Source organism: Jaculus jaculus, chromosome 8, assembly GCF_020740685.1.
Source record: "Jaculus jaculus isolate mJacJac1 chromosome 8, mJacJac1.mat.Y.cur, whole genome shotgun sequence".
Lineage (NCBI taxonomy): Eukaryota > Metazoa > Chordata > Mammalia > Rodentia > Dipodidae > Jaculus > Jaculus jaculus.
Genome location: NC_059109.1, coordinates 140831893 through 140859561, shown reverse-complemented (window position 1 = coordinate 140859561; position 27669 = coordinate 140831893). Strand labels below are relative to the sequence as shown.

Sequence of the window (27669 nt, the reverse complement as noted above, 5' to 3'; positions counted from 1 at the left end):
TATTTTTTTTTTGTTGTTCATTTATTATTTATTTATTTGAGAGCGACAGACACAGAGAGAAAGACAGATAGAGGGAGAGAGAGAGAATGGGCGCGCCAGGGCTTCCAGCCTCTGCAAACGAACTCCAGACGCGTGTGCCCCCTTGTGCATCTGGCTAACGTGGGACCTGGGGAACCGAGCCTCGAACCGGGGTCCTTCGGCTTCACAGGCAAGCGCTTAACCGCTAAGCCATCTCTCCAGCCCGGAGCTGGGCTTCTTAAACCCGCTGTTGCCTCATTGGTCAAGAACTGTCTTCCTTCCTTCTCTTAAGCTCTCCTTCTCTTAAAGGTCTCTCTCCTAAAGCTCTAAGCTCTAATAAAATCTTTCTGGCCAGGTATGGTGGTGCATGCCTTTAATCCCAGCACTCGGAAGGAAGAGGTAGAAGAGTTTCTATGAGTTCGAGACCAGCTTGAGACTATATAGTGAAATCCAGGTCAGTCTGAGTTAGAGTGAGACCCAACCTTATAAAGAGAGCTGTGAAATAGTTTTAACATGGGAGCACATTAGTGGTGCTAGGCTATGTTTGAGACTTTTCTAGATGAGCAGTGAAACTGACCGAATATGATATCTACAGTTTTTCTTTTCTAGCATATGAAGCTAAAGTCATTAATCATCCTCTAAGAAGGACCTAGGGTTTTTTGTGTGTTTGTTTTAAAGGCATAATCTTACTATGTAGTGTAGCCATGCTTGTTTTGAATACAAGGCAGCCCTCCTTGAGTCAGCCTCCCAAGAGCTGGAATTACAGGCATGGGCCACCACACCCAGCTTGTCCTAAGCCTTTCAGGAGTCATCATGGCCCCATCCCTAGAACTCAAGGGCTGACTAGGGTTCAGTAGCTCCCCACTGTCAGTCCCCTCACATGCTCATTGGCATTCAAAGACCCAGGCCATTCTGACAGTTCCTGAAGGCTCTAAAACTCATTCTGAGAAGAGAACGCTTCTTTTTTTTTTTTTTATTTATTTGAGAGCGATAGACACAGAGAGAAAGACAGATAGCGGGAGAGAGACAGAATGGGCGCGCCAGGGCTTTCAAGCCTCTGCAAACAAACTCCAGACGCGTGCGACCCCTTGTGCATCTGGCTAACATGGGACCTGGGGAACCGAGCCTCGAACCAGGGTCCTTAGGCTTCACAGGCAAGCGCTTAACTGCTAAGCCATCTCTCCAGCCCGAGAACGCTTCTTTAAAATGCATGTCCTAAGCATTTTGTGTGTGTGTTCCATGTGGGACATGCAGACATGTTTTGCTAACATATGCCTGATGTGACTGAAGCAAAGGGATACAAAATGACCAGGGACCATGTCTGTCAGTGATGGCCATGCCATCAGTTGGAGGCATTGGGACAGCGAGGGTAGCTGCTGGCTGCAGTGGCTCAGTGGCCATGTGCTGATCATCTTTAGCATCAGTCCTAATAGAATGGTGAGGAGGGGCTAGGAGGGGGCATAGGCCCTTACCTGCCATGGGCTTCACCTGCACCAGGTAGCCAAGGCCACTCCCCTCTGCCTCCCTCCACTTCATCTGCAGCCGGTCCTCAGGCAACACTGCCAGTCTCAGGCGGCCACTCACTACAAAAACAGGATGGTTGGTCTCCTGCATCCAGCATTGAGGGTGCCCACTGAAGACCCTGCTCTGAGAGGATTGAGGGAGTGCAGTTCCATCCTGGGGAATCTGAAGGTGCACCACCCCAAGATGTCTGAGGAGACCATGGCCCCACTGCAGTGATTTGGTAAGAGACCCTTGTCCTTGGGTCTTTGGTGGCACAGCCATGCTCGTAGCTTCAGCAGGAAGGCATGCGGTCTCACCAAGGAAGCCCCCACCATGAGGAAGGCTCAGGCTAGCATCTAGGAGGTCAGTGCCCACTCTGTGATGACTAGAGATGTGGAGCTGAAGCGCAGCTGCCAACCCACTACCCAGGGCCTTGGTAGCTGTCTTGGAGTTCTCAGACTATTGGTGCCACCGGAGAAGCGGCTGTGATGTCGCAGACCCCTCCAGCTGCCAAGACCATGCGAGGTTAGCCTGTCCCTTGTGGGCAAGCTGGGTGCAGATCTGCAGCTGCATGTGATGAGTGCCTGTACACACAGTGTCTCTGTGCATATACTTATACAGGCAGCTTGAGGACACAGCACCCATGCTGGGAGGTGACTGTCACCATGGAGAGAACAGGGTGCCCATGACTGGCCAGGGGAGGAGAGCTCAGTAGGGACTGGGCTGACCTCCTAGGAAGCTTCTGGGCTCCATAGTACAAATGGGTATTTTTGGAAAATGGGACTGAAATAGGCCTCTTCCACTGTGAGCTGTGTCACAGAGAGATGGGCAGGGGTTGGGGGCTCCTGCAGTAGATACAATGACCCATTCAGAATGAGCTGGTCTCCGGATGTGGCCCAGCTGCTCTGGGAGTGTCTTACTGAAAGGCATGAATGTGTTGGATGAGGTGGGGGTTCTGACAAGCCAGCTGTGAACAGAGGCCATTCTCCTGTCCATAGAGCTTTGTTTGTCTCCTCTCCGTGTGACATCGTGGAGGCCTTCAGAAATTCTTTTGGGGACAGCACAGGCACACACTCCCCTCATGCTAACTACAGCTGCATCTCCCAGGTGGATGCCTGGCCACATGCCAGCCCTCCTGAGGAAATGGACAAACCCTTCAAGGGGCTCATGAGGGGCCACTTGTCATGTTGAGGCCTGAAATGGGGGCGGCAATGTGCTTGCCTCTGCCTAGCTATAGTTGGTTTTACAGCATCACTCCTGAGTTGGCTCACATGACAGCAGGGCCTTCCTGGCCCATAGGCCCCACCTGTGAGTTCCTCTGACTGAGGGAAGGGAGCTGCCCATGGTGACATAAAGTTACTTTCTGGGTATGAAGCCTGGTGGGTCCCAGGCCAGATCTGGGCCCAAGCTGTGGAAAGCAGCGGAGGGAAGAGGTTTTCATAACTTGATGGCACTAGACCCTGTGATAACCCAAGGTACAGGTTCAGGCAGGGATCAGATGCCACCAAGAACAAACACCAGCCATATGCAGGAGGGTGCCACATCCGCTTGTAATGTGATCCTATGACTGTGTAGGCTCCGGGGACACAGAAACTCATTCCAGAGACCTGCCTGAGCCAGCATTTTCTTAGGGAGGAGCCTCCAGCAAAATCGTTCCCTGAATGCTTGTACATATTCCTTGGGAGTCAGATACAAGGGGAGTCTTCAATGGGGAGTGAGTGGCTGGAGTAAGCAATAGGATGAGAGCAGGTGGAGGCATTTTGTCCCAAGATTTATGCAGAGGAAGCCTCAGAACTATGTTCCCAGACAGGACAGTGCAGGAGGGAGAAACCAGCGGGAGGGTACTTTCCTCTCAGAAGAGATGGAACGGGTCTTGTTCTCTCTATCCAACTGTGTGCTGTCTGAAACTACAATGAAAGGAGTTTGTGCAACAATGAGAAACAAAACAGTAATACAGACTCAAACATGGAGTATGCCAGTAACTTTGGGGGTAACAGAGGTAGAAAACAAAAGCACCCCGAGCAAAGCTGAAGTCCACAAGACCAAAGGCCAAGGCAAAAGCTGTCCTGCTCGTTGCCACAATGGTTCGTAAGCAGGCATTTGACCTGTGGGGAAAATGGCTACTGGGGAAGGTCAAAGGTCTGCAGCGGGACTCCTCCCAGAGGAAGTGGGGTTATTGGTCCCAGAATGGCCCTCCTTACCTTGTCCTTGTCCATGCACTAGGGTGGTGCCCAGCCACATCCAGAGGCAGAGGTGAAGGCCTCTGAGGCTCATGGTGTGCAGCCTGTAGGAGGAGAGGTCACAGCCCTTCAACATCTACCCCACCCTGCATTAGGCCAGTTTCTCCACTTGCTCCCCTGTGAGGCAGGCAGGCTGTCCAGAGATGTATGTGGGGCCTAGAGGCCTTATGTTAGTTATAGAAATGCTGCCACCCAGGGCTGAGGAGCTAAAGACCGAGCTGGGGTCACAGTGGAGTCTCCACTGTAGTGTCACCAAAAATAACTACAGGCCTTGGACTCTTAAACCCAGTCCAGATGGTAGCTCCAACTGTCCTGGATGGACTCCTACTGTGAAGGTCTGCACACATCCAGCCTCATTCTCAAGTGAAAAGGACATCTGAGATGAGAGCAGAAGCAGGCTGGTCTAGGGATGCTGGATGGGGGTGCAGGGTACACGTGCGGGTACAGCCCTGATTCCCTCAGAGGTTGGAAGCCAAAGTCAGATTTAGGCTGCTTAAAGGAAAGGCTAATAGAATACAGACCAAGGCCACCCAGTGCCCATAGCCCAGGGATGCCACTTTGGTAGGACACCAACATGATCAAGTCTGGGACATGTGGCCTGAGGCAACCTGGAGTCCTTGGTATCCAGATCCCCACCACATTGAACAGAGGACCCCCATCTGCACACCCTCCTAGTGTGCTCAGGGCTATCGCCCCAGGGAGCCAGCAGCAAGGCAGAAGGCTCATACACACCAGCATATTTATCTCCTTCCAGGAAATTTAAACAAAGGTCCCAGTGCTGACCCAGAGATGAGCAGCCAGTGGTAGTAGGAGCCCCAGGCGTCAGTAGCCAGAAGCAGACAGCAACGAGCACTCTCCAGGCCCCTGGACCCTCTTGACCCACGCTTTGAAGACAGATCCCTTCCCACCCAAGGTGCAAGATGGCCACAGCTGATAAACACAACCCCCTCTCAAACACCTGCCCTCTGTGGCCCCACAGCCTTGGGTGTCTTGAGACCCTGCTGCTGCGAAGATCCTCAAGCTGCACCCAATTCCTCTGCAGGTTGGACCTTAGCACCTACCCCAATCTCTCTCTCTACTAAGCTGTCATCCCCCAGTGCAGCTCTGAAGATTCCCTCAGCCACCCAGCCCCAGAACCACAGATGTCACTAACCTCCTCCTGCTCCAAGGACAGCGTCCTTCACTCCCTAGGGCACTCGGGTTTACCCTGGTCCTGCTGCAACCAAAGGAAGACTGGGGCTTATGAGAGCTCCTTCTTTGACGTCACTGCTTAGCCCGCCCCTCAGTCCCTTCCCCTCACATCTGCCTCCTAGGATGTGTCCCCAAGACCGACAGCGGTCCCAATACAAAGAACTCCATCCCACAAGGGGGTGGGAATCGCAGCAAGGGCTAAGAGGCAGTGTGTAGGGACCAGTATCTTCACTTCTGACTCAGGAGAGGAGCTCTGGGGAAAGCCACTCAAGGACAAAGACCAATACAGGTGGCCCTGGGCTGAAAGCTGGTAGGTGCCAGGCACTAGAAGTCTTCTGCCAGACCACAGGGATGGTGATAGGCTGGAACAGCACCTGGACTCCATTACCCACCAGGTGGCCAGAGTTTCTTCTCCCCTCCCCCTCTTGCTTGCCCCAGAACCCCAATCTATAGGTGGTTTCCAGGCTCAGGCCTACATTGCCCCTACCTAGGACAGCCAGCACTATCTACCCTCCTGAGCCCTTCCCACCCACTGAACCAAGCCCCCTAGTCCATTCTAAGGCCCTCATGGCCTGGCTCCTTACAGCTCCCTAAAGGCTGGTCCTGTGGACTGGATCCCTACCCCTACTAAAGGTGTGGTTTCCAACCCAACCAACCCCTTATTTCCTATAGATCCTGTCTTGCCCATCTTGACCCCCAACTCATCACATTTGACTCACTGCCTCAATGTCCTGGCCCACCCAACACTTTCCTCATCTTTTTTTCTGACTTAGCTCAGGAACCCATCAGGACCAGTGGCTGTACAGGTGCCAGCCTCTCTTCTATAGGTCCTTGTGGACCCCCCTCCAACTGGGTTGCTGTAAAGACAAATAGGGACCCAAGTTTCTGGTCCCTGGGCTATGCTGTTCCTGGAGACTGAGACACATTCCACTAGGTCGGAGGCTACTCACATCTGAGTTAACAGCAAATGTTAGACACTTCCTCCATCAGGTGCTGCTTTTCTCTGGGCCAACTCTCCTGATGCCCCTCCCACTAGGGCACCCTTGTCAAATGCCTGGGTTATGCATGGCTGCAGGCTACCCTGGCCAACAACTAACCCATGCAAGATATGCAGTTTGTTTTCCTAGTGCATGCTAAGAGCACCTCACTTCCTGACCCAGTCTCTGCTTCTAGAGATCCAAAACTCCAAAAGTCCTGTGACTAGAAGCCTGAGCCCCAGTCTCTGTAGACCCTTACTATGGCCAAGTGTGCCCAGCCTGGTAATCCCTGGACACATACATGTAGCTACAGCCCAGGAACACGCACATGCATCCACACCTCACACTGAGTTTCTACCAGGGAACCTAAGCGCTCCCAGATCTCTATGTACACCATGAGTGTCATGTCTTGTTCTTCCTGCACCAGCCGGGACAACTGAGCAATGCTGGGGCTCAGATAGGACTAAGCTGCCCAGTGTCACAACCAAGGTCATTTCCACTAGCCCCAGCAATGGCAGCTCCCCACATGGATGCACCCAAGGGTTTGTTCATGCTCATGCTTGGTGCGCTGTCCAACAGCAAGTGCCACTTGTCTGGAGCAATGACACAGATGAAAGGATGGGCCAGGGACACTCAGAATGCCCCTGCAAATAGTTCCAGGAAGTATAGGACTGTGCTCAAAGATCACACCAGTGCCCTGGGCAGAAACTCTGTTACACAGGCCCAGCCCAGGTTAGCTGGTCCCTTGATACTAGAATCCCCCTCCCTAACCAGTTGACCACATGTCAAAACCAAGCTTCAGACAGACCAAATCCTGCCCGGGGACTCACACCTGTAGTAACCCTAAAGCTCCAGCCTAAAGCACTGATGGAGTAGGCCCCTCTGAAAGCTACCCCAAGGGTCTCTCTGTGCTAAGACCCCATTCAGGCTGGGGCAGAGGTCAATAGGGCCTCCGGGTCTACATATATTCTGTGCTTGTCTGAGATGCTATCTGGCCAAGGCACCATGCATAGGTTCAAGGATACAGACTCTGATGCTCATGTCACCCTGCCCTGGATGGCCATCACTCCCATTCATCCTCTGCTAGGAGGAATTACAGAAGTGGCCATGAGAAGGTTCAGAGGGGACTGTGATAGCTAGGGCCACCACCTCACTTTCAATATAACCCCAGAGGAGGCAGCTTCACCAGGGTCTAATGAATTGGGTGTTCAGCTGCTACCTGCCGGACTCATCTGCCCTGTGGTGTATATCCCAAGCCTCATCCACCTGTTGCTGCTGTCTTAAGTAACCAATACTGGGTAACACCCCTTCCCTTCCTAGCTCAGCAAAGTTAAGACCTGGCCACTGGTAGGTGGCACATCTACCCAAGGATCATACACCTAGGAGGGCTCCCCCAAATCCAAGATGTACCTATCCTGTAGGGAACCATGAACCCCCAGAGCGGGTCAAGCTCAGGACCCAATGGCTCTTTATGGCACTGCAAAAAAATACATCCCCAGCAGAGGGTAGCAAGCATGTCACATATAAACCACACTGAGCTTCATGTCATGCACTGCTGGTCAAACTGAGGGTCAGACAGAAGTGGGTATTGAGAGACAGAGGCTCAGCTGGGCATTCCAGCCACAGCCACATAGCGTATCATGGAACTCTTGGAAGGAAAGGCAGTCACACCAATTGCTGGCATCACATGCCAGATCTCATCTGCAGGGCACCAGTGTTCCAAAGTCCACAAGGCATGAGACAGGGCCAGCTGGAAGACATGACCAGGTGTGCTCACCTGTGTCTGACCCTCTAGTGCCCATGCTGGAAGCAGCCCTGGCTGTCGTGAATATGTATTGGGGTGAAGGGTCCCCATCACATGGGCTGCTGAAGCACCCCAGGCCCATCATCCCCAGCACGGGAAGGGACAGGCAAGCCAAAGCTGTTCCAGCCTTTTGCTCTTCTCACTTTTCAGCTGCTTAGGGCGCCCAGGCCTGCTGAGTTCAATGCCGAGAGCAGCTAGGTACATAAGGAGGGCCGCAGGCCCCTCTGCCGCACGTGTCCATCTATGGAAGGGCTGTGTCAACGAACCAAGGCTGGGCAGGGCTGATGCAGGAAAGGCAGAGGGTCACAAGGGTGAGTTTCACAGCACAGGCCACAGGGACATGGACATGGAGATTAGGACACCGGTGGCAGTGCGAGCTCCAGTATTGCTTTTGGCATTCATTTCCATCGTTAAGACTCCAGGCATGTTCTTCAAAAAGAAAAGAGGACTAGAGCAAGTCTTTAAAGTTTAAAGAAAAAAAATTAAACCAAATGTCTGGCTTGCCCAATAGTGTGGCACGGGCTGTAATCCCAGCCATGTCAGGGCTGCCATGATAGCAGCCAGGTCCCAAGAACCCAGAGTCCAGGACAGCTGCTCAGAGAACCCAAGAGGCAGGTGGATGGCAGGTCCCTTGAGACCTTGAAGAGTGCCACCTCACATCAGGCAGGCAGCACCAACTCAAATCCTGCCTGAGATGCTGTCTCCACAGAGGTCAAACAGGAGGAACGAAAGACAAGGGTAAAGTGCAAACACAGCAGTAGCCCATCAGGGCTGGGGCCGGAGCGGAGCAGGGGCCTACCAGTTCTGGTTGTCCCACCCCTCATCAACAGCAGTGGGTGGTGCTGCCTTCTTTGTGGCCTTGGCCCTGCCCTCCCCGCTGGCACCCTCCCAGCTTTCCCAGCCATCACTGTTGCTGTTCTTATTGTTGGAAGCAGAGCCCGAACCCCACACGTCCCAGCTGTCTGAGCTCCTTCTCCCCGTTGAGGCATCTGCGCAGGTCCAGCTGTCACTGCTTGGGGACTTAGCCTTGGGGGGCTCAGCACTCCCGAAGGTTTCCCAGAAGCTCTGGTCGATGGTGCTGTTCTGGAGGTTGTCCCCACTGCTGTTTTGGTAGCTGTGGCCCTCTAGTGGTCTATTACAGAGAAGAAGAAATTCTCAGTATTTGTCAAAGAAACAGACTTGTGCTGGTGTGTGTCAGTGTTCAGCCTGCTCAGGTGTCAGGGGCCTGGAGAATAAGACCCAGCACTCTATGCTAGCCCAGCCCCCACCTGGTACACCAAACCCTACCAGAGTATGGCCAGTGACCACAACAGAGCCATGCTTTCTGCCTGCCTGGATCAGGGCTGCTAGGTCCTGCTAAGAGCTTCCTAGCCACCCTTGTGAGGTCACAGCACGCCACCAGGTGGTGCCTGTTTCTCTTAGAGGAGAGTAAATCCTCTCAGTGAGTCACAGCCTGGGGCCAGGTATATGGAACCTGCCGGAAGGGATTGAGCTTCCTGCTATCTCGGCCCATACTCCTGCCTACCTCGCAAGTTGGAGGCTATTTGCCAAAGAACAGATGAAGGAAAAAAGAGGTTTTCTGCCCATAAGCCAGGTGCCTTGGTGGTCAGAGAGTGGGAAGGCAGCCACTGTGTCTCTGATGGAGGCCTGTGTGCATAGCATGGGGGCAGAGTACTAGCTGGGACACCAGCTGCCACTTAGGAAGCCCATGGAAAGAAGCCTTGAGAAGAGAGGGCAGGGCAGAGCAGAGGAACCTAGGGCCTGGAGTTGAGGCACAGCCTACCTATCTGAGGAGTCCTCAGTTTTCCCAGAAAAGAAGGTGGTAACATCACGCCATCCCTTGCTGCCAACTCCCTGGACCTGGAAAGAAACAGGAAAACAGGCTGGGGCCCATTCCACATAGCACCTCTGACTGACACAAACAGAAATGGGCACTGCCCAGCTGAGAAGGCCTGGACAAAACTTGGAAGAGTGTCACATACAGACACACAAACATATACAACATGGCAGTGGTATGCAGACAGTATGAGGGACAGGGCGTCTGCTGCTTGGTTTCCTTAAGCAACTGTCCCTGCCCTCCTCCTGTGTCTTCCTGACCAGAAGGATTTGCTATGGCAGGTGGGACAACCTCACATGGAGGATAAAAGGCATGGCCTCCTCAAAGTCACAAGCAATGCTTTGTACGTGTGAGAGCTCCATGTCAGCATAGGTTCTGTCTTTAGCACAGTGGCCTAAAGGCCCTCAGTAGGCCTTCCCATCCTCTAAGCACTTTGTGTTGGGAAACTGAATGAGCCCCTGACACCCTACCAAACAAGCTTTGAGACAGTTACAGGACCACTAGCAGCTAGTAATAGCACTGGCACTTACCAAGGGACAGGCCAACAGCAGCAAGACAGGGGAGAGAGAAGCACAGGTTAGTGGCTGACAAGTCCCCACCAGCCAAGCTGTTTCCATACTCCTCAAGCCCTCATAAACCAGAGGGCAGTGGCCATTGACATAACTGATCCAGGCCTTCAAGGGGCACAAGCACAACAGTGGGGCCTGGAATATGGAGACTGGCTTTGGCCATGTTGCAAGTCTGCAGAGTGGCCCTACCTTGGATGCCAACTGAGAGACCCCACTTGACACATCATCAAAAATCCTTCCCTCCTTCACCTGCACAATGTAAAGGGCATTATTAGGGGGAAGCTTCTGAGTACAGGGTCACATGAAAGTGCCAGGGAGATCTGCCACATTAAGTCCTCAGAAGATCCACTATAACCCCAACTGGCCTCTGCCTCACCAGATCTTATCACAAGGACCCTGTTCCTCCCTGGAGAGGACACCTGCCACCTGGCTCAGGCTCTTGTTCTGAAGAGGGGTGGCGAATGGTGACCCTTACCAGGGTTCATACCTCCCACCCCCTTCTGAAGTCAGATTGATTCCAGGTGAGGCAGTGGAAAGAGCAAGTTCAGGGACACCCTTGGGAGTAAGAAAGCTATGAGGGGCCTCAGGTCACCTGGGCCAGAGGAAGGGGTAGACCAGGTCTTGCTGATCCCAAATACACTCACAAATGACCTCAGTGAGACACACACAATCTCAACAGTTGGTGCCACCCTCACCTTCTCCTGCGCAGGCTTGAGGACGTTCTCGTTCAGGCTGTGGCCCAATTCCGAAGCCTGTTGGAAGCAACAGTATGAGCTCCCCATGCAGCAACTTTCACCGTAGGTCACTGTCAGCACAGGGCAGCACAAGCTTTGCCAGCAAGAAGGCAGGGGATGTGGACACACACAGGGAGCAGGGTCCCAGCCACAGGAGAGGAAGTAGCACCAGGATGAGGGAACCAGGAGGCAAAGGAATCTCTCTCATGCTCAGGGCTCTCCCTTATACCACCACAGCTGCTCTGGCTCCAGTCCATAGGACAAGATGGACATGGACCCACTGCAGGCACTTCTCTCCTTTCCCCAGAGCAGGCACTGAACCTGCCCCGCAGGGGAAGAGGGAAGTGGGGGGAAATGGGAACTGTAGAGAGATGAGGAGGCTAGGAGAGAAAAGCAGCAGAGGAGAAAGGCTACAGCCTCTCCTGGTTCCACCATGGCTATGGCCATGAGGTCTTAAGTCACCTGGGGATGTGACAGGCCTACTCCTAACCTCAAGACAAACTCAGACAAAAGGCTTTATGGAGGATAGTTCCATAACACAGGAAGGCTCCTTGCCAGAAGGGTGTGAATTCAAAGGTTAACTGGTTTGGGGTAATTATGCCATGAAATGAAAACTAAGCTAAGCACCCTGCTTCCTAGGACACCCCAGGTCTAGCTGGGCTTGCTCTGGCTGGGTAGTAGGTTTTAGGGAAGCTGAGGACCTCTAGCCCCAGCAGGCCAGAGAGGAGGTGCAAGCATAGCACACACAGATAACCCGAGCACACCAGGCAACACAGGCAGGAATGAAGCACATTCTCAGCAGAGGTGGGGTGGCATGCACCAGCAGACAAGGGGGTTTTACCGGCTCTGGCTGCTGCTTGTAACCCCAAAACTTGACCCAGATAGCATGAAGGCAGTTACAGAGAGAGACCAGGTGGTGGGAGCAGGGTTAGCAATACCCAAAAGCACCCAAGAATGCACACCTCTACACACTGTCTTTAGAAAAGGAGCATACTATGCTGCTGGGGGCTGTTAATTCCTCATCCTCTGCCTCAGCTTCCAAACTGTGTGATTACAGTCATGCACCACCATGTCCAGCCCGAGCAATCTCTGATGGTTTCACAAGACCCACACCAGCCTGTTTCTGGACCTTACAGCAATACTTTTTCTACTCCAAACTTACCAAAGTCCAGAATCTTGGATGTGTCTCAGGAGCCTAACTTAAGAGGTCCTGAGACAAAGGTAGGGGGGGTCTCCAAGGTGGGTGACTGGAGATAAGGAAGGAGGAAGAACCCTTGGGAGGTAAGAGTGCTCACACAAAGAGTACTGCAGGCTTCAGGGACAAGATGTCTCACAAGACCCTGCCTCCCATATCTAGGACACAAGGCAGATCCTAAAATCCAACCCACCACATCATGGAGGATAGTCCACCAGAGACCTGAGCACCTAGTGGCAACTTCTAGACTGCACTCAAGTTTGGAAGAAAAATAAAATGCCAAGCCCAAACTTGTCACTGCTTGTAAGGAACAAACTAGAGCACAGCCATGGTTTCTAGAACTCAGGCCACTCTGTATAGTTGTAATAATATTTCTCCCAGGCCAATAGCCCAAGACTTAAAGACCATGGCCCAGACAATCCAGTTCCTTCCCAAACAAGGAGGCTGAGGTACAACAGCCTCACACCTGCCACTGGGTGTGATCTGAGAAACCCTGAGTAAGGGCAGCTTTTGGCTCCAACAGCTGTGCAGGCACTGAGGCGCTCATGCTAACTGTGAGGATAGGAGGGGCCTTTCTGCTCCGAACCCTCAGGACATGGGTAACAACAGAGGACTTTCCTAGACACTGTGTGACATTAGACTCTCAAGACTTTTCTCTAGCCCAGGTTGACCTGGAATTCACTCTGACTCCTAGGCTGTCCTTAACTCAAGGCAATTCTCCTATCTCTGCCTCCCAAGCACTGGGATTAAAGGCATGTGCCACCACACCTGGGTCAAGACTTTAAATACATCAAAGCTTCCTCTTTTTACCTTTTGAGTTGCTTGGGATCCAAATTTTGTAGCCTAAAAAGAAAAACAGGTAGTGCTTTTAGTCAAAGATCTTGATCCTGACCACAAGGCTTCATTCCTGGGTGAGGTCAGTTCCAGGACTCTCTTCTGACAACCCAGGCAGCCAGCATTAACCTGCAGCAGTTCTGAGGTGCAAGGGGCTACTGGGAGAGCTGGCTCACTAGTACACATGTGTCAACTCTATGCCTGGAGCTCCTTAAGGGCAAACAGTAGACTCCCTGGGGACAAAGAAAACAGTTCTAAACAAACTTTAAACTCCACGCAACAACTCCCCACACTGCTGGGGGTGGGACATGTCTAGGACATGTCCAAGCTGGGGGAGCCACGAGCAGATTCTGTTCCCAAGACTGTGGATGTCGGCCCAACAGCTACTCCAACACAGCTCAGTGTTCAGCATGCAGCTGCCCAGCACCCCAGTCACTAACAGTGGAGGAAAGAGAAAAGTACTGGCCAGAGAGTCTTAGGCTAGAAGATACCTGGACCCCCTGGCACCAGGCCTTCTAGAGATGAGGAAATGTAGGCCCTGACAGCAACCAGCAGCTGCTGCATAGCAAACAGACAGTGAGAGCCAATAGATGGCCACCAGTCTAATTATCTGAATGGCTGTAGGCACTACACACCTGTTATCTTTGGGTTGGCAGAGCAGTTAACCTCTGCCCCTGTCCAAGGTCACAAAGCTTAATCCCAGACCTGTGGTCTCTCCTCAAGGCTGTTCTGTCTGGCTTGGTTGGCATCTTCCCAGCAGTGCTTGCAGGGTCACTATCAGAGCCAGATACACCCTCCATGAAGCATGGAGTCTGTCCCAACTACAATGGAGTCCTTCCTCAATTTCAAGCAAAAGTGAAGGAGAGGAGCCAGGCCACCCCACACTAGGCTGCAGACCCAGAAGCAGAAACTCAGACACAGAAGCCCACCATCTATTCACTGAAACTTGACCGGGGTCATGTCGACCTCACTATTGTGAGGACAAGTCAGTCTCTTCAGACAGCATGTATGTGACATGCAGAGAAACAACTGCTGTTATAACAAGGGCTTCTGGGCCATCCTTCAGTGGTCAAGCCTCAGGTCTGCCTGCTGGGGAAGTGAAGCCCAATTATGTGCAGGGACCCCAGGCCAAGGGTGGATAGCATGCATCCTGAGATAACTTACACCCTCCTTCGCTGCAGAGGCAAACTTGCTTGCCCCAGTGGTAAAACTGCTCCAGCCCTAAGGAAGCAACAGAGAACAAATGAGTATGGCTGTCCCAGACTCCATGCATGCCATGGTCTTGACGCTTGGACAGAGGGCACTCAAGCACCTCTGTGGCTGCTGTGTCCAGCGAGAAGAGGCTGCTGGCCACTGCAGCACTCATATCCCCTCATCAGATGCAGTGCATAGCACTCAGAACCCTTCAGTACTGTCCCAAGGAAGACTCAAACACCAACCATGGCAAGGGGACAGTCACCAGTGCCCATGGCCACAGACATACTAGGAAGCCTGCTGAACTTGTATTTGCTGTCCTCATCCCTTCCCATGTCCCAGAGGTCACAGACCTTCCTCTAAATTCAAGGTTGTTTCCCTGACACCTTTGAAAGTAAATTAGAGCTACTAAGAAATAAAAATATCTCAGGGCTGGAGAGATGTGGTTAAAGTTTTTGCCTTCAGAAGGGAGGAGGATACTTAATAGGTTGATATTGTATATATGTAATTACAATGATTGTAACGGGGAGGTAATATGATGGAGAATGGAATTTCAAATGGGAAAGAGTGGGGGTGGGGAGGGAGGGAATTACCATGGGATATATTTTATAATCATGGAAAATGTTAATAAAAATTAAAAAAAAAAAAAAAAGAATTCAAACTAAAAAAAAAAAAAAAAGTTTTTGCCTTCAGAGCCTAAGAACACAAGTTCACTTCTCCAGTACCCACATAAAGCCAGATGCACAAAGTAGATGCGCATGCATCTGGAGTCCCTTTGCAGTGGCTGGAGGCCCTGGCACATATTCTCTCTACCTCTCTCTTATAAATAAAAATATATTAAAAAAAAAAAAAGAGGGCTGGAAAGATGACTTAGTGGCTAAAGTGGTTAATGCACTTGCCTACAAAGCCAAAGGACCCAGGTTCAAACTCCCAATACCAACATAAGCCAGATGCAAAAGGTGGCACATGTCTGGAGTTCGTTTGAAGCACCTGGAGGCCCTGGAACACCCGTTTTCTCTCTATCTGCTTCTCTCTCTCTTTCTCAAAATAAATAAATAAATAAAATTTTTTCAATTTTTTAAAAAATAGAAATATCTCATATTTATCACTATTGATCCCTTTTCCTCCTGAATGCTGTACAGAGGAACCTTATGCTTGAAACATCTGCATTCAGCAGTCTTCCCAGGAAAGGGTCAGCAGCAGAAGCTGATGAAGTGATCACTGGGACTGAAAGGCCTTCAGCATAGCCAGTGTGATTTGCCAGTGTGATTACAGACAGACTGACTTCAGCTGCCACAGCCCTGCAGCCACCTCTCAGGCCACTGAATACCTGGAGCTCCTAAGAGCCATTAAGGAAAATAAACGGTGGACACAGTCTATCTCCACAGCAATCAGTGAGCAAGGATATCATAACCACAGTATCTGCTCTGGAACCTCCAGGTACCTGAAGTAGCTCAGAAAGCAGCAGATGCCTGGAGACCAAACACCACACTCCAGGAGAACATAAGCTGTGGGCAGTTCTCTGCCCTGTCCTGCCTCGGCATGAGAACCTGACCTCCTGGGTTGGTTCACACAGCCCAGAGGCCAGTAGGCCATATCAGGTTCCCACTGGGCTCAGGACAAGCCTTGGAGAGCAGTTATAGAGGACCTGCAAGTAACCTATGGCTCTTTAAGGAACAGACTTCAGTAAATATCTTTGTAGCCAGAGTAAATAAGTGGATGGATATATGTGGGTCTACACAATGGAAGCCACATGTGGAAAAGAACCTTTCTTGGAAGCAAAAAGGACCTCTGATCAGACCAAAGAGTACACATCCCAGGACTGCCCACACTGCCAATGATGGGTCTTCAAGAGGCACTTTGTAGAAACTAGATGTTCTCACCGAGTACAGGGATGACATGGCATTGTTCAGAAAATCATCTTCTCTCTTCTGAGATGGCACTGTGTTCCCAAACCCCACGTAGCGATTCTCCTGGGCCCTGAGAATGAGCACAAACAACACTAGCCACAGCCATGAATCCTAACACTCTGAGTGGCAAGAGCCTGGCATCCACAAGTCATGTACATGCTCACCTAAAATGTCCCTCCTGCCATATCACACCAAGGGTTCCAAGTAAGACTCAAGCCCAGTGACAAAGGTTACCGGAGGCATCAAGTCATTCAGAGCTAGAAGGATGGCTAAGCAGTTAAGATGCTTGCCTGCAAAGCCAAAGGACCCAGGTTCGATTCCCCAGGTCCTACATAAGCCAAATGCATAGGGTAGTGCATGTGTCTGGAGTTTACAGTGGATAGAGGCCCTGGCACAATCATTCTCATTCTCTCTCTCTCTCTCCCCCACTCTCCTTGCAAATAAATAAATAAATTTTTTTAAAAGTCATTTATAGAGTTGGGGATGAGACTACATAGTGAATTATAGGTCAGCCTTAGCTAAAAAAGGTACTTGCTTGCAAAGTCTGATGGCCAGGGTTAAATTCCTCAGTACCATGTAAAGTCACATGCACAATGCATCTGGAGTTTGCTTACACTGGCAAGAGGCCCTGACATGCCCATACCCTCTCTCTCAAATAAATAAATATAATTTTTTTCTTTGGTTTTTTGAGGTAGGGTCTTCATCTATCCCAGGCTACCTGGAAATCACCATGTATTCTCAGGCTGCCCTTAAACTCACAGTCATCCTCCTACCTCAGCCTCCTGAGTGCTGGGATTAAAGGTGTGTGCCACCAAATCCAGATAAATTATTTATTTATTTGAGAGAAAGACAGTGAGTCAGAGACAGAGACAGAGACAGAGAGAATGGGTGCGGCAGGGCCTCCAGCCACTGCAAATGAACTCCAGACGCATGGTCCACCTTGTGTATCTGGCTTATGTGGGTCCTGGGGAATCGAACTTGGGTCCTTTGGCATTTCATTAACCATCCCTCCAGCCCTAAAATTTTTTAAAAATACAGAATAATAATAATAATAATAATTTACAGACCTGGTAAACTCAGGAGAAAGTATGTCATCTTTTAAGTTTTGGGTTTTTGCCACATGCAAGAGTCTAATTAAAACCTGAGCCAGCTGGGACTCCCCTTATTAATGGACACAGTTGGACTCTGCTATATACAGAATGAGCATGCCCAGCCCACCTTGAAGGAAACAGCCCTAATCTAATGGATAATCCTTCACAGTGTGGCCCATAAGATGCCACCAGCTGCCTGCTTCTATCCCTGGTTTGAGAGATCCTTACCCCTGATAGGAGCCAAGGTCATCATTAAGCCACTCTTCAAAAGCCTTGTCCCCAGAGGCAGTCACAGTCTGTGGCTGGCCAGAGGATCTAAAATCAAGAGTCAAAGGTCAGTGAGGTCAGCACTAAGAGGAGTGGGAAGCCCCAGAAACGCTCACTGGAACCATATGGGCTGTGTGAAAGGGGCCTTCGTGTCATAGCTGGGGTCAAAATGGCACCAGCCTTGGCCCATAGGATGCCTGCCTGGGCACAGCTACAGAAAGCCCTCCTGTGCCCTAAGAAGCACAGTCCCACAGCAGCTGACTAGGGTCTGGGCCACCCAAGAAAGGCAGAGTTCAGGGTTGGGAAACAGGCTCAAGTCAGCAGTGATAATAGGAGACCAGATCCCTGAAGGACTTGGGGGGCAGAGGAGATGCCAGCCTTTGGTGCCTCGTTCACCCTACACCAACCACTGGATGGAACATCCCCTTCAGTGGAACAAGTGTGCTCCAGAGGCCTGCACCATCTTAGGGTCTGTACTAGAGAACCAGCAACTCTCAAAAGGAGTCCCATGCTCCCCCACAGGGCCCTATTCACAGGCTCATACACACACCTGCAGAAGTGCAAACCTCCTGGAAGGGACAATGCTAATGCTACCTCTTCCTACAGCTGTATCTTCATTGGGTACATTTCCACTAGAAGCCTGTACTGTCTTAGCAATTTTACAAAGGCAATTTTCACAATGACTTCTCAGAGCACCTCACAATTGGATCTGTTTCCACAAGTGGAAGAAATGAGGCTTCTGTGGGGACCCAACTACCACTAAAGGGAGTAGAGCTGAGGCCTGACCAGCAAGTCAGAGGAGGTACCGGTGGGCAGTGGATTGCAGTGTCTTGGGCTGAGGTGGAGTCCAGTTCTGGGCAGGTGATGACTCCAGGGACCACTCTCTACCTTCAGCCAGAGTAGCCACCTGACAAGGGAGCAGAAGAGAAATAGTGTGCATACCATATTGTTTCTACATAGTGTATGGCTTCAACAGGTAGCTGGAGTGACAGAAGAGACCTGCCTTCCAGACCCACAAAAGCCATATTCTGAATGGCTCTGTGTGTGGGCACATGCACACATGCGTTTGCACACACACGCACTTACACACACACACACACACGTATGCCTAGCAAGTCGTTACCTTGTCCCGGAAGAGAGCTGCAGCTTTGCTGCTGTACTTGTCCTGCAGGGACCAGCTGGGCTCATAATCCTCCTGTGCTTCCAGGAACTCTCGGAACTTAGCATTTCCACCAGCCTTCATCTTCTCAAGCTCAATGTCCTTCCATTTGTCCATTGTAACAGAGCGCACAAAGCTAGAAACCAGAGGACTGAACTGACTAACAAGTACCAGGAGACTTGGTAACCTCCCCCATGTGATGTTATGAGAGGCTATGTCCTGAGGCAGATATAGATGCTTCCTATGGTAAGCCAACTAGGCCAAGTGGAGTGAGGGCCACCTAGCATGGTGCAATAGAGTCCCCAAGTTTCCTGAACTTTAGGCAGCAAGCAAGAAAAAATAGGACAGATATAGATCTGCAAGGGCTAAGTGGCAGAACACTGACCTGAGGTGCACCCCAAGCCCACGGTGTCTCCCTGAGCATTCCAGACAGATCCAGATGCCATAGGTCACACTGACCCACTGAGGGTTGAATGCACCACATTCAAAGCAAACCTGTGAAGGGGGAGCACAAGCAACTCACCAGGCAGCTTGGGGCAGAGCCAAGACCCAAAGACTCAACAGGTACCCCAAGAGGATGTAGAAGACGGGCAGGCCACAGGATGTAAGGCCTGGAACAGAAAGGTAGTACTAACAAGCCCAATGGGGCTGTTTGGCCACCAGGCAAAGTTGGAGGTGCCAGAACCTGCCCAGGAAATCATTTTGAAAGGAAAGAACTTCCTACATGAGAAAAACCTCTAGATGAGAGACCAAGCATTCTCAGAGCAACCCGTGCAGCACAGAGGGAGCCCCATTCCCCAAAGCCATACCACTGAGATCCACCGGACTCCAAGACCTTCACTAGCCCACCCAAGCTTAGTCCAAATGCATCACTTACATTGTTCTCATCTTGTGCCCTGACTTCTTTAAGAACTTTCCTGGTTCTTGGGCTGGCCATGGTGCTGTGCTGCAAAGGAGAGAAAAACAAACCCTTAAATTTACAATGGATTACTGTACAAGACAGAAAATGAACTGGTATCTTCATGAGAACTTCCATATAGCTTATTTCAGGATATTATGAAGCCCAAGCCACCCAAGTATAATTGGGAATATCATGAACTACTTAGTCACTGTGTCCCACCAGGCTGCACAATTTATGAAAAGCCCTGTCATTTCATGGACTCACAGGGGTGGCCTTTAGAAACCACATAGACTGGCTGCTCAATTTGTCCCCCACTTAAAGGGCAACACCCCAACAGGGTGCCCAAGTACTCTGTACTCCCAACCTTTCTCCCTGCTCTCCAACTTGGTGCAAGGAAGCCCTCAGTCTGTGAAAAGGGGCAACAATGGGTCCCTGGCTGATGATGTTGAGTGGTCTGTAAATAGAAGTCCTCTGTGGAGCCATCCTCAGGCATGAAGGTGAGAATACAGAGGTACAAGATAAATAATGGGTCCAGACTACCAGAATGCCACCACAACTCACAGGGCCAATGGCAGGTACAACAAGGGTCAGGGTCATAGATCTGCTACTTTGAGCAAAGTTAAATTTCAACTGGTAGTACATTTGACTCATGACCAGGAAAGTCAAAGTTGAAGCAATGTCAGATACAAATTTACCCAAGTTCTCACATTAGCACTGGACCTGGGCTACCATCCATCCACCAATCAGGTGTGACTGCTAAAGAGTACATCCTTCAACAGACCTGAGTGCTGCTCCCTCGAATTCAGAGGATGGTGCACATTCAGAAGGCGGCACAAGTATGGAAATCACACCAGCACTCTGGAGCAGAAGTAACAGGTGTCCCACTGACAGTTTTAGTGTCGTCTCCTTGATCTTTCTCTGCTGGACTGAAGAGGAGCCCTTAGAGTGGCTTTCTACTAATTATGTAGGCACAGCTTAATGTGTAGTGTAGCTCACAAAACCCAAACATCTCTTTACTGCAGTCTATATTTCTTTCTTTCTTCTTTCTTTTTTTTTTTTTTTTTTTTTTTTTTTTTTTTTTTTTTTTGGTTTTTCGAGGCATAATGGCCTTGAATTCAGAGTGCTCCTCTTCCTCTGCCTCCCAAGTGCTGGGGTTAAAGGCATGCGCCACCAAGCCTGGCTGTATTTTATTTTTAATCTCACATCTGCTGAAAGCTCTTCACTGAAGGGAATCTTGACTCTCAACCCACCAAACCTCCTGTATCTTGAACTCTCTGCTTAACATCACTAGGACCCATTTTTTACTATATGATATTAGAATGTATTTGACTTCTGTAATTGTTTGAAATGAACCCCTAAATCACTGTGTAACTCTGTGTCAGAACAGTGTCCTAAAACTACAAAACTACAGATTATGAGGCGAAAGCCCAAATGCAGACTCCTGACTGTAAGACTTAGGCATGACATGGCTCACTAATGCAGAATATTTACCACCCCAGACATCTATCTATTCATGCACCCCTGGGACCCTGGGAGGTCTCAGTTTACAAAGCCCTTTGGACACATTCTTCTCACAGTGGCTACACCAAGATCTATGGCTTATGGAGGAAGGAAATGTACTTGAATGTATGAGGAATTCCTGAGATCAACTTTGGATGTTTAAGATCCCTTAGTTATCTGAAATGCTAAGTTTAACAGTATGAAAACAAGTATCTCCTAACTTTTATAACATTAACATAAGATGACAAATGGCCCAATAACTCTTAACATGAAATCAAGATGACAGTAACACTCCTTTTTCCATAAGTACAACTTCAGTAAATATTGAAGCAAATGAGGACGCTTCCAGAGTTTCATAAAGCTACCTGTCAGCCTACAGAGCACTCTCAACCTCTGAGAGGAAAAGGGACATTTAAAGACATGGCTTAGCCCTAAGGTTGCAGCATAGGTGACAGAGTCATACTGATAGTCTTTCTCAGAACTGTCCAGAGTATCCAAAAAACCCACATCTAAGAACTGTACTTCGTTGCTCTGAAGAGCAGGTGCCTTCTGAACATCACCTAAGGGCTACCTTACCTCCTGTGATCATTAACACAGCAATCAGGAACATGAGACTGAGACAGAAGAATTACTTTCGACAAGGGGCTGGTTTTGTGTTTTTTCTCACTCATCTGAGTACTTACATCAAAGGCCAAAGCAGGAAGCTATCAAGTGAGCTGAGGCTAGGGTGTCAGCCAGGCTTCGCGGCACCTCTGGAGAAACACTTCTGAGGGTGAAGAGCAATGGGCCCTCCCAGGCCGGCTGGGCTGGGCAGGCCAGGTCTGTGTCGGTGAGTGCTCAGAACCAGGGTACTGAAAGAGACATACATGGGCCAACAACCTGGAGAGCTGGAGTGGGCAGGTTCGGAGAGCAAGGAGTCTGGGAGAGGGTGGAAAAGAAGTTGGAGGGCAAGCTGCTGAAGCCGACCAGGAGCCGGGAGCCAGGTGGCCAAAGGAGTCAGGGGCCAAGAAACAGGGGGATAGGAGGTCGGGAGCTGGGGAGCCGGGGGCCAAGAAACTGGGGGATGGAAAGTTGGGGGGCCAGGGAGTCGGGGGCCAAGAAACTAGAGGATATAAGGTCGGGGGCCAGGGAGTCGGGAGCCAAAAAAACTGGGGGATGGAAGGTCGGGGGCTGGGGATTCGGGGGCCAGGAAACTGGGGGATGGAAGGTTGGAGGCCGGGGAGTTGGGGGGGCCAAGAAACTGGGGGATGGGAGGTCGGGGGCCAAGAAACTGGGGAATGGGAGGTCGGAGGCCGAGGAGTCGGGGGCCAAGAAACGGGGAGGGTAGAAGGTCGGGGCCGGGAAACTGGGAGCTGAAGGGCTCAGGAACCGAGAGGCAGAGATGTCGGAATGTCAGGGTGATTAGGGGATGGGGCGGGGGGGCTAGGTAACCCGGGATCGTGAGGCCGAGGGGACGATGGAGATGGGCGGGCCACAGAGTCGGGACTGGGCATCGGGGCTTGGCGTCAGGGGGCTCGGGAGTCCGAAACGCGCGCTTACCGACTGGCCGAGCAGGAGCTTGGGTCGGGTCAGCGGGAGAGCCGAGCGGAGAGGGCTCTCAGGTCGCCCACCAGCCGCCAGCAGCTTCCGACTACGTAGCGCTGCGCCTGGCCTCACGGGAGGCCGGCGAGGCGGGACTTCCGCCTCCGTGCCTGAGCCCGGAAGCGCGCTCGTCGTCCGCCGCTGCGGCCGCTGTCGCTGCTCGGGCTCGGCGGGCGCCCCAGGCCTGGCAGGCTGCGTGGCCCTCGGAGAAGGCGGAGCTGGGTGGTGGGCCGGGAGCCGGGGATCTCCCGCGGTCACAGGCGGCTCGAACCGTCGACCCTGGCTGTCAAAGTCAGGCATGCTGCCACAGCTACTGGACGTTAATTACAAGTGGCATTGGATTTTCTGTTTAGTTTGTGCCATTGCCACGTACCCCTCCTCAGCCCATGTGACTTTCGAAATGACCAAGAATGCATATTTTTACTAAGGTAAAGTCAAATATACGTGCAAACAAAGTGCCGAAGTGTTTTGCAAATGAAATCCCCTGGAACCTGCACTGCCATCAGCGATATTGTGTCCTTCAGGGCACTGCTGGGGTTTTGGTCCGTTTTTCCTAGTATTTTCACATGTAGAGCTTCGTATAATATAATCATGAAACACATAGTTTTAGATGGTTCTTTCACACTCTGCTTTTGTTTTCTTTTCTTTGTTTTGTTTTGTTTTCCAGAGCAGGGTCTCACTCTGTAGCCCCAGGCTGGCCTTGAACTCAACGCGGTCCTATCTCAGTCTCCGTAGTGCTGGGACTACTAGGACCACTACACCTGGCTTGATTTCTTTCCCTCTCTTTCTTTCTTTCTTTCTTTTTTTTTTTTTAGACAGGAGCCTGAACTCATTGTTTAGCCTTGGCTGGCTTCCAACTCTGGGCAGTCCTCCTAAGTGTTGGGATTATAGACATTAGCCACTACTCCTTGTTTCACAGATTTTTGTGGTTCATCCAAGTCATGTATGTAGTAACTTGTTCTTTTGGTGTTATGTGTCTTTTATTGAATGACAGCCACATTTTCTGGTACATACTCACATGTGGGACATCCGGGTCATTTCTAAGTTTCTTTTAGTTCATAAGTCTGTTATAAATAAAGCTATCTTCGAATTCATAAGTCCTTATGGGCATTTTTTTTATTCCTCTAAGGTAACTCCATAGATGTATGTTGAGCTTTATAGGAAAGTACTAGTTTTCTGAAATGGTTGCCACTGCTTACTTCCACCAGCACTATGACTTTATTTTGTCAGCCTTTGCTGCAACCAGTCTAATGATACCAAATGGCATCCAGTTGCATTTGTGCATTTATTTCAAGCTTCCTTCCAGCGGGAAGTCCTGCCTAGGCTCCCTCCTGCAGCCAGAGGGCGTCTGTGGAAGGGAATCAGGTCTCACCGTGAAACCCACAGAACAGTGAGGACCAGAAGCATCCATGCACCCACACAGCCTGAGGGTTTAGGTGTCTGCACCAGATCTCGTGGTCAGGACTAGGTTCCATGTGCTCAAACAGTAAGAGTTGTAAGCTGCACTAGTCAGCCAGCTTACTGGGAAGAAAAATGAAGGTATTCCTGGGGAGGGCACAGCTGGCACCAACATCTGGCTGTGGGTAATAAAATAGTCAGTGGAGTCTATTTCTGGATTTCTTATCATAAAACAAAAAGGTCACTTGCTGCCTCACCACCTGCTGTCATCCCCTCACCCCCAGGAGGTCTGAGGCTCTAGCCAAGTGAACCAGGCGTGGCCCTTCCAAGGACAAGAAGAGTTTGCTGCCTAACAACAGCCTGCCTCTGCCACCATAGCTTATTCAGTGGCTGAGTTACAGAGCACGACACATTCATTAAGACCCAGAATATGAGCCAGGTGTAGTAGTAATGAGCCAGCACTTGAGAGGTAGAGGCACGAGGATCAGAAGTTTGAGATCACCCTCAGCTATATATCAAGTTAGGGGCCTGCTTGGGTTACATGAAGCCCTATCTCAAGAAAAAGTCTATGGCTTAGCAGTTAAGGCACTCGCCTGAAAAGCTTAAGGATCCAGGTTCGACTCCCCAGAACCCACATAAGCCAAATGCTCATGGTGGCACATGTGTCTGGAGTTTGTTTGCAGTTGCTAGGGGCCCTGGTCCACCCATTCTTCCCCTCCCTCTTCTCTCCCCCCACTCTTTCTCTCTGTCTCTGTCTCTGTCTCTGTCTCTCTCTCTCTCTCTCTCACACACACACACACACACATGAATAAATAAAAAGAAAGTGTTTTTAAAGAGTCTAGAATCTATAATAACATGTAACTGCAGATTGAAACATTTTATTACTGAGACAATTTTCTCTCATGCTGAGGGCCCTCCTTTGGGTTTTGGTTATAGTAATGCAGTCATCCTGTGATTTCCAATCTGAGGCTCTCCAGTTGCTGTGAAGGGCACTGCACAGAGTAACTAGACAGAGAAGTGACCTTAGAGTGAAGCCATAGCTGGTAGCCTCAGTGCAGCTAGGTGAGTGGGATGAAGGAACGGGGAGCCAGGCAGGAGTTCAGGTTACCCTCAAGGTTGCTGTGAAGCAGGGAAAAGCAATACCATCCCCTGAATTTGGTTTTCCCTGTGAAACGAGCTTTCCAGTTCCTTCTGAAGCCCAGGACTCATTCTCCTTGGGCACTTGCCAAAACAGAGACTCTGGTCTTAATGAGGAAGATCTCACCTAACACAGCAACTGCACATCCTCTCTGATAGGAACTGGAGTTCGGATGAGGAAACAGGTGAGAGCAATTCAGCCATTTGTCCAAGATCAGAAAAGCATTAAGTAGTGTCATGACTCACATACCCAGAAGTGTGCAGTGTCCTCAATGAAAGGAAGGGGTGTGGAGTCTGCATCCCCTACGTGGCCCAGCACTAGTCAACAAGGTTGGAATCCCAGGAGTTTCATTTTAAACACATACTTTTCTTGGTGAGATATAAGGAAATATCTGTTCATCCCAGATAGGACACAGACTAGCCAAAGAAATGACTGGCCAAGACTGGCTTGATGGACCAGTGAGTGGCATTATTACAAGAGCATCACCAAAATGTCCGACCTCTAAGCAAGGGCCACCCAGGAAAAGCTGCACCACTGAAGGGCCACCTCCCCCAGTCAGCCTTCCACCTCCTGACTACTCCAGCACCCCAGACCTCGTGTAGCTAGGAGCAGGAGAAAGTGATGGCTGGAATCTCAGGTGAAGGTCTCAATACTCTTCCTCCTCCTGTGAGTAGATATTCACAGCCTATCACCATTACTGTAGATCTAGCCATCCACTGTGTTGTTCTGCTGATTTCAATGTCATTGCTGCTGGCCCAAGTGACATCAGCTCTGCTTCATGATGATGACAATGATGATGATTATGGTTATGTCATGCAGAGGACATGCTACACTGTAATATAAGTAACAGAAAGTGAGGAGGGCTTGAGCTTAATACTCAGGGATGTGGGTGGGCCCCACAGATAGGCAGCATGAGGAGGGTCCATGTTATTCACAGCAGGAGTGGGTGAGCTGTCTAAGGAAACAGCTGCACTGGACTGGAGAGCGAGTGTATTAGAGCATGTGCTGAGCTCACCCTGCAAACACCCCCATGGTGGTCTCAGCTCCCTGGCCAGGGATGTTCCTACCAGATCTCAGCAGGTGTCTGGCTCCCGCTGGCCTCCAGGGTTTCCATCAGAAATAACCCCTCCCCATCTTCTCAGAGTCCAGGGAGTAGAATGTTGAAATGGACAGGAGTGGAAGGTCCCAGAAGGCTGACCACTTTTAGGATCTTGTGTCCATGGCTCATACCAGAGCTGGGTGCAAGAAGGATCATCTGTGTACAGGTGGCCTAGACCGAACTTGAAGGCTGTTGTGTAAATGTGGGACAATCAGAATGAGCTGTGACAAAGGGAAGTGTCTAGTGAAATGTGGCAACAGTAAGGAGCCTGTGTCCTGAGCTGGGCATGTTCAAGGTGAGCACCAGAACTAAGCCCAGCTGTGCCCGGCCCGTTGAGGGGTCCAAAGTGTGCAGAAGTAAAAGGACAGTGAGTCTGAAGCCCCACCACTGATTGCCTGTTATTTGTCCCCCACTGGGTGTGTACCACATGGTAGACATTTGAACAGCAAATACCTGACAGGGGACCCACAGAAAACAAAGCATTTGCAATACAGTGCTAGCCCTTACATAGGGTGGGGAACACAGTGCTCACCTGGACCATGCGGCCCCTGGGTGTTCATGGCTCTCAGCATTCCATTCAGAAAACAGCCCCCTGACCTGGGGCCATATACCTAGACCTTAGCTAACAGCCAGTAGATGAGGGCACAAGGGGCCTCTCATTGGTGAGCATGGCTGCCTAAGGTGCCCGAGTCAGCTGAGGCTGGTCCCCAAACATAAAACACATCTTGCATCCCTCCCTTCTTCCTGAGATCCCCCTGTGTTCACTCAGAACTCATCTCCAAGTACAGAGTTTGAAGACAGCCCTTGAGAGGTAATTAGAGCTCCACTTTTATGCATAGGATCAGAGTCCTTTTAAAACAGGCCAGAGCCAGGAATGATGGCACACGCCTTTAATCCCAGCACTTGGGAGGCAGAGGTAAGAGGATTGTCGTGAGTTTGAGGCAACCCTGAGACTACATAGTGAATTCCAGGTCTGCCTGGGCTAGAATGAGACCCTACCTTTGGGGAAAAAAAAAAAAAAACATGCCGGGAAGAGTCTCTTTGCCTCTTCCCACTATGGGGGCAAAGGGAGGAGGCTGTCTATACGGTTGCAGGTCCTTTCCAAATATCGAATCTTCTGGCACCTCCATCACCTTTGTCTTTAACTTTTCCTGGACTCTAGAACCCTGAGCAACGAATTTGTTGTCTCCAGCTACCCAGGGTGTCCTGATATGGTAGAACAGAACAAAACAAGCACTTCCCAAGGAGTAGCTCATATAAGAACACCATGCCAAGGGCTGGGGAGATGGCTCAGAGGTTAAGTCACTTGCCTGCAAAACCTAAGGACCCAGGTTTGATTCCCAAGCACCCATGTAAGCCAGATGCACAGGAACACCATGCCAGACTGTTCTTCCAGAGAATCTGACCCCAAACCAGGCCAGCCTAGGACAAATGGGGCCTCTTTTCACCACAACATTGCTGTCTCCTCTATGTCTGCACCCCTCAACATTCACAGGGTCAACCTGCAAGGTTGGGATGAATTAGTCCTG

At 50.6% G+C, this 27669-nt stretch overlaps 2 protein-coding genes across 11 annotated transcripts in view; both read right to left on the bottom strand.

Moving 5' to 3' along the window:
• Positions 1–4980, bottom strand: part of Col20a1 (collagen type XX alpha 1 chain) — a 42898-nt gene extending 37918 nt beyond the window's left edge. The window contains exons 1-2 of the mRNA XM_004669456.2: positions 3723–4980; positions 1491–1601 (exon numbers count right to left, since the gene is read on the bottom strand). Of these exons, the coding sequence (XP_004669513.2) occupies positions 1491–1601; positions 3723–3837 (226 nt within the window). The 5' untranslated portion in view covers positions 3838–4980. The remainder of the gene's footprint in view (positions 1–1490; positions 1602–3722) is intronic.
• A 2400-nt stretch (positions 4981–7380) lies between these two features.
• On the bottom strand, positions 7381–22590 carry Arfgap1 (ADP ribosylation factor GTPase activating protein 1). Of its 10 annotated transcripts, XM_045156415.1 has the most exons (16): positions 22464–22590; positions 21608–21775; positions 20206–20350; positions 19401–19469; positions 18909–19018; positions 18488–18659; positions 18171–18271; positions 17326–17412; positions 15980–16076; positions 14067–14123; positions 12879–12911; positions 11715–11744; positions 10835–10891; positions 10329–10388; positions 9517–9593; positions 7381–8865 (listed from the first exon to the last, which is right to left on the bottom strand). In XM_045156415.1, the coding sequence occupies exons 4-16, from the start codon at positions 19458–19460 to the stop codon at positions 8529–8531; spliced, it is 1278 nt and encodes a 425-aa protein (XP_045012350.1). In that variant the 5' UTR covers positions 19461–19469; positions 20206–20350; positions 21608–21775; positions 22464–22590; the 3' UTR covers positions 7381–8528. The 10 variants fall into 10 exon arrangements, with proteins under 10 accessions (XP_045012350.1, XP_045012349.1, XP_045012351.1 ...); XM_045156414.1 differs by lacking the exon at positions 20206–20350; XM_045156416.1 differs by lacking the exons at positions 10329–10388; positions 20206–20350.
• Positions 22591–27669: the final 5079 nt, after the last annotated feature.